This window comes from Schistocerca gregaria, chromosome X (genome assembly GCF_023897955.1).
Source record: "Schistocerca gregaria isolate iqSchGreg1 chromosome X, iqSchGreg1.2, whole genome shotgun sequence".
Classification (NCBI taxonomy): Eukaryota; Metazoa; Arthropoda; class Insecta; order Orthoptera; family Acrididae; genus Schistocerca; species Schistocerca gregaria.
In genome coordinates, this window is record NC_064931.1 from 168,024,341 (window position 1) to 168,038,510 (window position 14,170).

At 38.8% G+C, this 14,170-nt stretch overlaps 1 protein-coding gene across 1 annotated transcript in view; it reads right to left on the minus strand.

The window, feature by feature from the left end:
- Positions 1-1,176: 1,176 nt before the first annotated feature.
- Positions 1,177-14,170, minus strand: part of LOC126298982 (lysosomal acid phosphatase-like) — a 725,001-nt gene continuing 712,007 nt past the window's right edge. Inside the window, exons 6-7 of the mRNA XM_049990605.1 lie at positions 13,525-13,736; positions 1,177-1,427 (exon numbers count right to left, since the gene is read on the minus strand). Of these exons, the coding sequence (XP_049846562.1) occupies positions 1,275-1,427; positions 13,525-13,736 (365 nt within the window). The 3' untranslated portion in view covers positions 1,177-1,274. The remainder of the gene's footprint in view (positions 1,428-13,524; positions 13,737-14,170) is intronic.

Here is a 14,170-nt window from a genome sequence, read left to right on the forward strand (position 1 = left end):
ATACCCCAGGAGCAACAGTGTCCCTAATTTGCTGGGAAGTGGCGGTGCGGTCCCCTACGGCACTGCGTAGGATCCTACGGTCTTGGCGTGCATCCGTGCGTCGCTGCGGTCCGGTCCCAGGTCGACGGGCACGTGCACCTTCCGCTGACCACTGGCGACAACATCGATGTACTGTGGAGACCTCACGCCCCACGCGTTGAGCAATTCGGCGGTATGTCCACCCGGCCTCCCGCATGCCCACTATACGCCCTCGCTCAAAGTCCGTCAACTGCACATACGGTTCACGCCCATGCTGTCGCAACATGCTACCAGTGTTAAAGACTGTGATGGAGCTCCATATGCCATGGCAAACTGGCTGACACTGACGGTGGCGGTGCACAAATGCTGCGCAGCTAGCGCCATTCGACGGCCAACACCGCAGTTCCTAGTGTGTCTGCTGTGCCGTGTGTGTGATTATTGCTTGTACAGCCCTCTCACAGTGTCCGGAGCAAATATGGTGGGTCTGACACACCGGTGTCAATGTGTTGTTTTTTCCATTTCCAGGAGTGTATATATAAAATAAATAATCGAGCATACACACAATTCTAGGAATAAAGAAAAGTTCATGCGTGCTACTCTCAGGTTTTTGTCCACACTTTGCACTACATAGGAGTGGTGATTTGTAACAAATTAAAAGATAGAAATTAAAATAGAATCAAGAATAGTTTTCTGAAGAGAAAATTGTACAGCATGCTACTCCAAAAGTGCTATTACTCAGTAGAGGAATTATTGAATGATAATGTTGTTACTTGACCAAGAATACAGCAAAAGGAACTAAAATATGTAAACCTACATTATCTTAAATAGTGATCAGTTTCCATGTAGCTTATGAAATTAAATGATGTATTATAGTTGAACTGTGCATGATCACGATACACTGAAACTGGACTTTAGAATAACATTGGTGAGTCACTTGTATGTAAGTCTATGATTTAACTTTTAAAGTATATTATGAGAAAACAAGTTTATAATTCTGATAGCTTTGCAATGAAATAAGGATGACCACATTTCCTGCAGATACATCATGAGTGAAACTTCTCTCTCCATAAAAATGTATTATCTACATGTAACAAATTTATATTTATTTACAAAAGAAGTGACAAAATTCAATCTCACATTTATCAGATACACTCTGAATATGGTACAATTTTTTTTTGGCTGTGTGATCACATTTATGGCATGAAATATTTGATCATTAATATAAGTGTTCAATCACTTTGCTGAATATCTGTTATTTAGCTGTCTAACTTTTGACATTCCACTGTCCAGTCTACTGGTAAAACAGGCTTCATCAGATCTACAAACTGCTGCAGATGACAACTGTCTGTGCAACCAGGAGTGTTGAGGACATGTGGCTCACTGTCAGAAGCATTGTTCAAATACAACACCTGTAACAAAGTCAGCATTAATTTAATAATACATTGTGTGTATAAGGTGACATTTGATTGGTAAAATATTTTGTTGTTATAATGGAACGTCTTGTCTGAATATAGTGACTATGATGAAAGGCAGCCATCCACTCCCCAGTGAAGTAATGTGACCATGAGTATGTTGTAAGAAAACTTGTTTGTATGTGTGGTAACAGACATACAAAAGAAACATCCTTTAATCCGTTTCTAGAAAATTGAAGTTGTGGTTTCACTTGAGATACATGAGATAGAACTGAACAGGGTCCACACATTTATTATAAAGATTCAAAGGTTGCATGTAAGCTGTTTTGTAAACTTCTTGATTGTGTCAATTAGCACAAAAAATTCCAAACCCAAAACAGACAAAGACAGAATACTCCACTTCCAGACATCTGTTTTTGAAAATAAACCATTAAAGAGATCACAAAAATCATTAGGTCACTGAAAAACAGTAAATCTTTTAATTATAACAGTATAACAAGCAAAATACTAAAATGTTGTCCTAACTTGATTGTGGCCCATACAATACTCTGATGCATAAAGGTATGTTTCATGAATAACTGAGGTACACAGTAATATCACCTGCTTGTGAAAGTGGTAAAAATACGTTACTTCAAACTGTAGCTCAGACTTAATCCTTTCCAAGTTCTTAAAATTTCTGAGATGGCAGCTTTTTACAAAAGAATGTTGAAACATATTCCATAAAATTTTAATAACAACTCAACCTGGATTCCACAAAGGCTTCTCCACAGAGGAACTGAAATTAACCACAAGAATAAGATTAAATTCCGACTGGGGAAACATTAAGTAATGGAGCCCTGTATGCTTCAGTGCTTGGTAGACCCTTGTTCTTGACTGACATAAATTATCTGTACGTGACATTTGAGGACTTTTCAGAATTATGATGGCTATTGATGACAATTAGACTGAAAAAGTGCCCATAAAAAATCAGGACAATTATAGAATATGATGACAGCCATTTCATAGCAAACACCTAAACATTTAAGCATACAAAGGCATGCTACACCATTCCATACAAATAAAAGTCATTTACAGGTGTCTGCACACACTAGATGAGACTATGTGCAATACTACTCAGCATCGAGATGGATAATAAAGTGATATGGCATGAACACGTGAATAAGTTAACCAAAAAGCTCAGTTCTGCTTGCATTGCATTTATAAATTTTACCTTATCTACCACTCCTGTAATTTATAAGAGTATTTGGTCTGAAGTTGTAAATTCAACTTAACTCTAATGTTTGTGTTAAAGAGGTTTTGACATTGTCATTAGATACACAACTAATAGTGTTCTGTGTAAAGTTACATAAAACAGCAACTGAGCTGCGTAAGTGAAAGAGTAGAATCTAAAATTGCTACTTTTCTCATAGTATACCCATATGAAGTAATATATACAAATAGACTACCTAATAAAAAAAGTGAAGCATTCAGAAGGGGAGGAGAGAACAAAACTTAATGTGTTGAGAGGATCTACGTCTCCATCCATATATATATACTCCTGAAGCCACTGTATGGTGCGTGATGGAGAGTACCCTGTACCACTACTAGTTATTTCCTTTTCTGTTCCACTTGTAAATAGATCAAGCAAAAAATGACTATCTATATGTCTCCGTATGTGCCCTGATCTCTCTAATCTTATCTTCTGGTCCTTACACAAAATGTGTGTAGGCAGCAGTAGAATCACTCAGCAGTGAGCCTTAATACTAAATACTTGCATGTTGCCTGAACCTGCTGGTATCAAATCTAGTAGCGGGCCTCTAAATTGCTTCAACGTCTTTCTTTAATATGACATGATGCAGATCCCAAACACTTTAACAGTACTCAACAACAAATCACCCTAGTCCCCTATATGCACTTTCCTCTGCAGATGAACCACCCTTCCGTAAAATTCTCCCAATAAACCAAAGTCGACCATTCACCTTCACTACTACAGTCCTTACATGCTCATTCCATTTCATATTACTTTGCAATGTTATGCCCTGATATTTAAATGATGTGACTGTCAAGCAGCACACCACTATTACTGTATCCAAACATTATGGGTTTGTTTTTCCTACTCATCTGCATTAACTTACATTTTTCCACCTTTAAAACCAGCTGCTATTTATCTCACCAACTAGAAAATTAAATAGAAATTTTGTCTAAGTCATCTTGTATCATCCTACAGTCACTCAATGACAACATCTGTCCATACACCAGAATATCATCAGCAAACAGCCACAGACTGCTACTTGCCATGTCCGCCAAATCATTTACGGGTACAGAAAATAAGAATGGTCCTATTACACATCCCTGGGACACTCATGATGACACCCTTGTCTCTGATGAACACTCACTGGTGAGGACAATTTACTGGGCTCTGTTACTTAAGAAACCTTTGAGCCACTCACATATCGAGTACCTATCCCGTATGCTTGTGCCTTCATGAACACTTCTCAGTATAGCATTGTGTCAAATGTTTTCTGGAAATCTAATAATACTGAATGTGCCTTTTGCCATTCATCCACGGTTCACAGGATTTCATGTCAGGAAAGGATAAGTCAGTTTATTTTGATGATTACAAAACTGAGTCAAATTTACAAAGAGCCCACTTACCAGTTTAAAATTTCAGCCCCTCTGGCCTGTAAGCATGTGTTGGTTCAGCTGGGAAAGGTGTCATAAAGCTGTTGTATACTACCCTAAGGCAAACTGCTTTGCATCTTTCGTAACTGGTCCTTGATGTCCCAGACACTGGCACCAGGACAAAGTTGACATCTGGGCTGGTCCCACACATTCTATTGGGAACAGATCTGAGGATAATTCTGGCCATAGTAGTACCTCAGCACAATGCAGTCAGTTAATAAAGACATGTGTCATGTGTGGACAAGCATTGTGCTGTTGAAAAATGGCACGAGAAGAAACACATGTGGACATGTGATGTCCATAACATGCCATTGTGTCATCAGAGTTTGCTCAATCATTTCCAACCACAACCTTAAATTTGCACAGGATTGGCTCCCCACACTGTGAACCCAGGAGTATCAGCCCTGTGCCTCTCCAAAACAGCTGAAGAACAGGGTCTCTCCAGGCTACCTGCATTTATGTCAATGATGGAAATCCTGGGTAGTGCAGAACTGTAATTCATCACTGAATATAATGTGACATCATTCATCAGCAGTCCATGCTTCCAATGCTTGTCAGTCATGAAATCACTCAATGTACTGCCAGGAATGTTAATTTCCTATTCCAGCTGCTGGTAGCCTCTGACCAATGGTGTTGGATGACACAATGTTGAAGGGAGTCCATTACTTGTTTCAGGATGGCAGGTGAAGATGTGAAGAGGTTATGATGTGCTTGGTGGATATTACAGTGACTATCTCTTGTGTTGTCAGATATCATCAACCAGAATCTTGATGATGAGTATGCCTGCTGTCACATTCTCATGTGGTCCAATACCAGGACACTGTCACATCCATATGCCCCACATATATGGATATTGCACAGTTTGCCCAGGTGGCCAAATGAGGACCCACAATGAGGCCCCTTTCAAACTCTGTAAGTTGCTGATAACACAGTCTCATTAGAAGATGAAATATCTCCATGCCCTTCACAGTGAGCAGCCAACATTTCATGTTGTTCACACCCTTCATAAAACCTACCAGGCCTGGTAACAACACTACACATGAACAACACAAATGTATTCCAGTGGCTGTTCCACCTGTCGCACATAATTACAACTCTAATCATTTACATACCCACTGATGGTGTGTACATGTATGAAGTTACAATGACATCTGACCATGACCACGACTTCCGGGTGCTTCACATTTTTTTATCAGGTAGTGTAAAATGATTCATGCTTATCCTAATGTTGTAACTCTGTATTTCAGATCACTTTCCCTGACATGTGCATCTATCATGTGGGACAACAAGGGAATCTGAACAGGTGAAAACTTTCTACTTCAATTACATTTCATCTGTTCCAGTGTCTTCAGAGCTGAATATAGTTCTACAATTCGCTGATGAGCCATAACATTATGGCTACTTACATAATAATATGTTGGCCCTTTTTGGAACCCAATACAGCAGCTATACTTCGTGGCGTGGTGTCACCAAGTCCCTATTACTTTCCCGGCGAAATGTGTGCACAAATGACAGACTGATGGTGTGTGTGAGCAAGGAACTGACATTGGATAACATCCCAGCTGTGTTCCATCAGATTCACATCGGGCAAATTTGTTGGTCAGGAAATCAGCCTGAGTTCAATATCATGCCCCTCAAACCACTGTAGCATGATTGTGGCACATGAAATGGTCAGTTATCCTGCTGGAAGGTGCCATTGCCATTGGATATGACGTCTAGTGTAGAGAGGTGCAGGTGGTCCACAGTAACATTCATGTAGTCTACGGCTGTCATGTTGCTTTCAATTATTATCCCAGGTACCACGAAAACCAAGGTGAATGTCCCCCATATCATATCACGGCCTCCACTGACCTACACCAAGGGTGCAGTGCATGTTTCAAGCATCCTTCCAGCTGGGTGATGGCATATGCTGACATGACCATCATCTTGGTGTAACCAGAAATTCGATTCATCTGACCAAGTGCCATGTTTCCTTTGCTCCACAAGAGAACAGTACTGAGGACTTGGAAAAATAGGCACCTGCCAAGTGTGCAAACACAGGGGGAGAGTAAAAAAATCCATGAAAAAAAAGACAGCTCAAGAACTACCAAGGAGAGCTAAGCAAGTTCTGCTAACCCTCATTTTGTTATCTTCTGCCTGCAAGAAGAAGCCTTTCCCTCTGGCAATGACTATAAATGTATGCTGCTGTTAGAGTGTAATTTTGTCCCAGTATTATCATAAAGAAATGAGTACCACTGAACAGATGTCTACCATCAACATGAATTACGCGGCAACAGAGTGCTTGGCTGACACAGCTGCATCATGGGATTTTTTGCTATGGTGATATATCTAGTTACTCAAAGCAAATATATGCTATCTGACCAAAGGCTGTTTCAGCTAAAGTATATAACACAATAATACATGAAATGCAAAGTAGAGTTTACATATATCACACTATTTCATCTTGGTTACCTGTCAGAAAACACTGTAAATGAAACCTCTGAATCTTATCCTGAAAACTGTACAGCTGAATTTGCTGACAAATACCAATTGCTGGTGTTGAATTTGAACTAGTGACCCACAGCACACCAGTCAGTGATGCTAACCTCAAGACTGGACTGTATGCACAACATCTCATGGCAATATTGGCACAGACAAGCTAGTTAACAAAACAGCTGCTTTCAGGTTCCAGCTGAAAGAACAGGTGAAAAGCAGTGATATGGCCCCCTTTTGGATATTTGTAAAGGATAGGTCAAGGAATCCTTATCCAGTCATCAAATTAGCTTTAAGGATATTTAAAGAGAACACCAGTGATTGCAGCACACAATTTTAGATAATAAGAGAAGCTACTTAAGGTCAATTATGGTGAAAGCTGACTATCAAATTTAGATATTTTGTCAACAGAACACAGCTGCTAAGTGTGAATTTTATAACATAGTCAATGAACTTGTTTCACTCAAATGAGGAAACTGCAAATTAAAATTGTAACCCTTTTTATTTTATTTCTGATTAGTAATTTAAGCACAATTAAAATAGGGGTGTTCAATAAGTAATGCAACATATTTTTTCTGAAAACAGATTGAAGTATGCCATATTATTCCCCACTCTTTTGGCTACAAAATTCTATTTTTCAACATAATCCCTGTTCAATGTGATGGTCTTATGCCACCTTACTGGGAGGGCCTGTATGCTCAAATGGGACAACTCTAATGGTTGACATCAGAGCCAACATATTGCTGCGGTAATAACTTCCCCATCATTCACATACTGCTTCCTGTGGAGTGCATCCTTCATTAGGCCAAACCGATGGAAGGTACAAGATCCGGGCTGTAAGATGGATGAAGAAGAACAGTCCAATGAAATTTGTGATCCGCTCTCAGGTGCACACATTTGTGTGAGGCCTTGGTTATCATGGAGAAAGAGATGTTTGTTTCCATTTTTGTGGCAATGAACACACTGAAGTCACTTCTTCAATTTCCTGAGGATAACACAACACAATTCTGAGGCAATTGTTGCAAACATGAGGGAGGACATCACTCTTGTTTCTGGTTCAAAGTGATGAACCCATGTCATCAAAGTGACCTGTGACGATGTTCGACAAAAAGTTGTCATTATCAAACCTTGTAATGCACAAGCAATTCTGTACACATGGTCCTTCATTGCTCTTTATGGTCTTCTGTTAGGTGGCAAGGAACCCAGTGGGCACACACCTTTGAGTACTCCAGCTGGTGGGCAAGTGTGTCACCACTACCAACAGAGACATCCAGTTGTGCAGCAAGGTGTTGTATTGTGATCCACCGATCACCTCATGAGAGTGTCCTCGTGTTCCAGTATTGCATAAGTCACAGCTGTGTGCAGCCAGCCACCACGTTGGAGATCACACAGGTTTGCACAACCTTGCTGCAATGATGACAACGCCTTGCCCAATGACTCACCATGCTTTTGTTCACTGCCAGGTCTCCACAGACATTCATCAAGTGCATATGAATATCTGTGATGCTCTGGGTTTCCACCAAAACAAACTGAATGACAGCTCTCTGCTTGGAATGAACCTCTGTTGCAGGTCCCATTTTGAAGGCTATGCACAGCACCGCAACTTATCAGAACTTCCTGAAACTATAGGGACTGAAGCCCAAATATTCCATGATGTCCCACAACAAGTTCTGAATTTTTCAACCAAAATTGGCTGAGGAAAAAAATGGGTTGTATTACTAGTTGGAGGCCCCTTGTAGTTTATGAGAAACAAAATGTATTATATATCATACTGAAAACAGTGTGCAACAATTGTCATAAATAATAAAATTTAGATTTTTTACTCGCAGGTTTTCAGAAAATTTATACAATGTTTAATTTATTTACTGCATTGATACTTTTAATTTGCTGTATGTAATATTTTATATTATCAATATGGTTAATTTAAGGAGTTTTTCAGTAATGTTCCATTTTTATTAAACTATACTTACAAGAGTATCTGTGTAGGGAAAACTGCAGGAAAATAATTTAATGGCAGAGGAGGTTGGCATGCTGGCAAGGGGGAGGGTGGGATGGTGGGGAGGGGGTTTGGGGGGAGTCAGGGGAATGGAGTGGGGTGTCACGACTTTGGCAGTTTTATCAGCAGTTCAGTATCACCTTAGCATGACTCTGATCCAGAGCCCAGTCTCTATGATGCCATGCCAACTGCAACCATATTTGACAATGCTGTCAGATCATCAAGGGAACATACAGGCAATGTCTGCTGCAGAGCCCCACGTTCAACAATTTATGTTGAACGGTGTGCTCTGAAACACTTGTGCCTACACCAGCATTGTACTTTGTTATCAGCTCTACCACAGATCACTATCTATCCGGCATCACAGAGTGGACAATCCTTCAACCTCCATGTCCTGTAATGATGCATAGACATCCAACACTTTGTTGCCTATTGATGATTTCACTATCCTTCAACCATTTTCCATAGATGCTCACAAGTGTAGCATGAGAATAGCCAATGAGCTCGGCCATTTCTTTGATTCTCATTCCTTGGTGCCAGCCTGTAACAATGTACACTTTGTTAAAATCATTTGTGTGTTAGTGGGTTTCCCCATTTGTGGCCCTTATCATTTCTAGAATGATTCCATAATTGTCTCTGCTTCATTTATATATTTTCTTTGGCATGTGACTTGCTTGCATCACCACCAGGTAGTATTCAGTCTCATGGTGCCAATGGTGAAAATGCTTTTGCTCATCATTGTTTATACACTACAATAAAGTTGAGGTACATACTTGTTTAAAATTTTACAGAATAAAGACTTAAATATATGTACAAAGCTCATTTATTTTTAAATTGTTTCAAACCCAAGAAGCCGAAGAGGCACCATCTCAGTCTTTATTCATTTCTCACATCCGCCTCTAAAACAAAAGTTTTATTTTGATTCAAAAGGCACTGTTGCTTACAGATTATGAAATGGTTGTTACGTTTGTGGGCAAGCAATGACATGAATAAAATGTTACTTGCAGGCATACAGTTGCCTGTGGTGTTTTTTATAACATAGAAGACCACTGCACCATGTAGACTCACTGCCTGATATATGTGGGGCCTTATCAGTCCAAACACAGACTGGGAACAGGGCTCATTGAAAACCCCCCAATGACTAAACTAATTCTCTCACAGTACACTGCACATGAATTATTTTAAACCTATCATCCAAACCCAAGCTGGTATTACACAAAGACTCTGTCGAACTAGGGTACACAGGCATACTATGACACACATTTTAAAACATCCAGATCTTTGAAGAACCTTACTCTCAGGTCCATATGATGTAGCAGCAATGAAGCTTAAAATCAAGTGTGCCCCACAAACCTCATACAGGGAGGTCAGAAATCCCCATTACAAACTTTTACAACTTGTATAGGGGACTCAATACATAGTAATTTGAAGAGGAACCCATGTTCAGATGCGTACTGCTTCTGTTGTATGACAGTTTCAATTCAGATGTTTAACTCATACACTTCTGCTTGAGGAATTGAATTACGCATGACACAGTGCTATTATTAGGTAGCAATTTAAGAGGAATTGTAACAAAACATTCATTTACCACCTAAGGACATTTGATTGTATTAACACTTAAACACTGAACATTACCTGTTTACATTATTCCAAAACAAACAAGAACCTAGAGCATACTCTATGTACAGAACATAAAATTTGCCTAGAGGTGATGTTGTCATTACTGAAGGTTATTCAAAACAAATATTTCACCAGGCAAGTAACATGTGATGTTGCCCAATCCTGCATGAAAATATTGGAGTGGACACAGTTGCATTTTTGCAAAGTTGGAATCACATGTTGCACAAGGAGGTCCTTATGTTATGCAGATGCCAGTGTATACCTTATAGGCCTGTGAGGTGTCATCCTCAAAGAAAAACAGACTGAGAATGAAGGAGCTTATAAAATCCCATCACTCAGTCACATAAGTTGTGTGTAATGGATGTTCCTGCAGAACTCCATATGTGACAATTCTGGACATATACAACACTGTGCAGAGTAAAATCTGCTATGTCCACCTTAAGGATATTACTTGGCCACGTGTCACCTAGTTCCATCTGTGCCAAAAACTGATGGACAAAGTCATGAAGTTGTAGCCTTTCTTGAGGCTTCATTTGATGCACATTCTGAATACTGTAAAGACACCAGTGTAAAATACATCACAAAATCTTTTTAACTGTTTCCCAGGACAGAGAGAATTCCCATGACACAGCTTGAGCACTGGTTGCAGAATCTGAAGCACATGCTGCATGGCAGGTTATAGCTACAACAACTTCATCAATAACTGCTGTGGGAATGAGTTGCCTCCCTCTCCCTCCTGCACCACGTTACTCATCTGTTTCTTCAAATTTCTTGATCATATTTTATAGCCCATTTATTAACATCAGGCCTCTTTGCAGTTGTTTCTGTTGATGATATTCCCACAATGCAGTGCTGCTGTTGCTGGTGTTCTGATAAAACAACTTTACCAGCAGCACATGATCTTTCTTCTCAACAGTCATTACATTCCGTATGCAAAACTTAACCCTTTATACCAACAGTCACTTCACAAAGAAGTCAACACGCATTGCCCAGTGACAAACAGCATACTGACATTGAAACAGGGAACATTACACATGCATTCTGATTGCTTACAGCACCATATTTTCACCTTGTGGCAGAAAGTGGAACTATTATCTTTTTCAGCGTACTTCATAAGTGCACTCATTAATTAACATAACTATTTTGATGTCACCATCCTGTGATGTATATGGCATGCACTGTATCACTCTGAACTCTTATGTTTAAATGGAACCACCTAGTATTTCCTATGCAGGTGGTAAGCGCAACACTTTAAGAGCTACTTGAGCATGTGCAGTCCTTCCCGAATTTTTAATAGGGGATTGAAAAAGCATTGCTCCACCAATTATGAAATACCCCATTACCTAAATACATTTTAAAAGGGTGAGGAGAGCATTTCTTTAATTCTCTTGCTATGAGCTCCTGTAGCATACTGTAATCAACTATCATGACCAGGTAACATGAGAAGCTGCAGACAAAACAAATTCAAGCTCCAACATGCAGAAGGGACTACTGTAAGCTTCGTGATTGGTAGAATAAAACTCCCAACAATCCATTTCTACAAACACTTTGCATTATTGAAAAACTGGATCCTAACTAGCAGGGGCAGTGACCATGGCAAAATGTTCCACCATTTTCTAGATTTCCATTGGCATTACAGCAGAAACTTGGTAACTTCTCTAAATGGAGTGGTTAAGAACTGTTTCTCTTCTTAATAACTCAACAATATTTTGTCTTTGCAATCCTTAAGGCTTTTTTTTCCCAACAGCTTACTTATCTTGAATCCAGACAGAGCTGGGAAACTAACTTTGATTGCAAAGAGGCACTCGAAAGTGCAACAGAAATGACTTGAGCCTTGTCTAAATCACTCTGAACAATTTGCTACTTCAGTAATCTACAATAAACTGTAGCTAGTTGCTGAATAAGTTGTTTTGCATGAACTCTGTATAATTGTAGAAGTAATTCATTATACCTAGCTGCCTTTGCTCTGGTGGCCAAATTTTATCTAATTTTTCCACCAGAGTTTCTTTTTAAGCTTTAGCTTACCACTAATAAGTTCCACATCATTACATATTTTCATCCACACAAGACATATTGAAGGCTTCACAGCATCAGAATACTTAAGAGCTTCAAGGAACCACGTAAAGGAAGACTTTACATATTGGCACCAATCATTAACTCCAGAATCTTTGTACTTCAGTGGTCAACAAGAAAATGATATCAGACATTAGTAATACAGCACATAAACATTTTTTAAGTTACAGATAATATTTTATCAGCAGGCTGCTCTCCACCAGCAAAATATCTCCACTTAAAATGCTCTATACCTGAGAAATCTCATTCCTTAACAAGTACAACTTTGAAAGACATTCTCCAAATTATAAAGAATATGAACTTTCCCTCTTATTTAACCTCAGTGATGTACCTAGCTACATAATAAAAAAGGTTGGTAATGAGATAAAATTTGTGTGTGATACAATCAAATGTTCCATAAGTTAGTGTCCTGGGATCTGTCATCACACAGATTCATTTATTTATACTGTATGTTTTCCGACTGCTTTTGGTTATCTGAAAATCACCAGATCTTGTGTAGGATGCATCTTCTGCAGTTTATATGCCTGTTACACATGGGCCAGAATGTATGTGTTGTCTTCCTTGAAAGCGACTCCTTATTAACAGCAAATCAGTTTGGCATCCATAAGAAAATCATTCAAACACTGAAGTTCTCTCTTCATTTAATGATCTGAAACAGTGTGAGTCAATCTAAAATATTATCCTTCTAGTCTTTTTATGAATCCAACAATAGCCTTTGAACTAGTAAATTAATATCTGCTCTTACATAACTGAATATATATATTACAAGATGTGTCTACAATCAGTTTTTCCAATCCTGTCTGTCAAATGTAATGCATCTGATGGAAATAACAACACCTGATGGAAGAATAACTCCATCAAATAAATTATCCATTACCTAAGAAGTACCACAAGGCTCAATGCTACATTTAATACTCTACATTCTGTTAGTAATGATCTCCCCGGAAACCTACCATCAACAGTACTAGTGTTACTTGTTGATAATGCAGCCTTTTTCTCACCTAACATTTCACAATGGCAGAAAAGAAAGGACCTAGACAAAAGCAAATGAAATGCCCTTGTACTGGCTGAATGATAACAACCTTTTGTTGAACATGAATAAAACAATCAATATGAGCAGAACTACCTTGATGATCTTCTGCTCATCAAAGCACAATCTATCATATTTTGTACCTAGCATGACTAATTTACACGAATAAACATGTAGAATGTCAGTGCAGTCAACAAAATTTAAGACATCTAATTACTATTTTATATGCAATGTCTACATACCTTAACTTCATAATCACTGTCATTTGTTGAATGAAGTTCAATGATAACTGCTGCACCATACTGTGGCTTTAATAGATCTGTGAACCCCATAGTTTGGAGAACATTCACAATGGTAACATCGTGGGCAGAAAACATGAGAAATTTTGGAGACACAGTTCTTGAAGTATTACTTTGTGACTGCATTTTCTCTACAATGTGTTTCACTAAAGGACCTGAAAAATTTAAAATTATTTTAGAATATCTTACATAATTATTGCACAACTGCTAACATCAGTCAGAGAAGCAAAAGACAAACCTCCATTAAGACGTTTCATGGTCTGACTTTCGGAAAACAAAGCCAAACTTCTGGCAGCCAGTGTCCTTAATTTATCTGGATAATAACCAGCAGTCCAAGCAGGAAGCTGCAGTTTACGTTTTTCCTGTAAAAGATAAAAACTGACAAGCAACACACTAAGCATTTCATCAAATGAGAATGTTACAAAAAACAGTGTGCTATCAGTGCCACATAATATTATTCTTAGAAAGTCATAAAAGTGTCTATGAGTGGTAATTTAAAAGTAGTTAATCACTAGCCAGTGGAAATTTAAGAACGAAAAATTATTCAGGTTTCAAATAATGGAAGGAGTATAGATAACATCTACAGTAT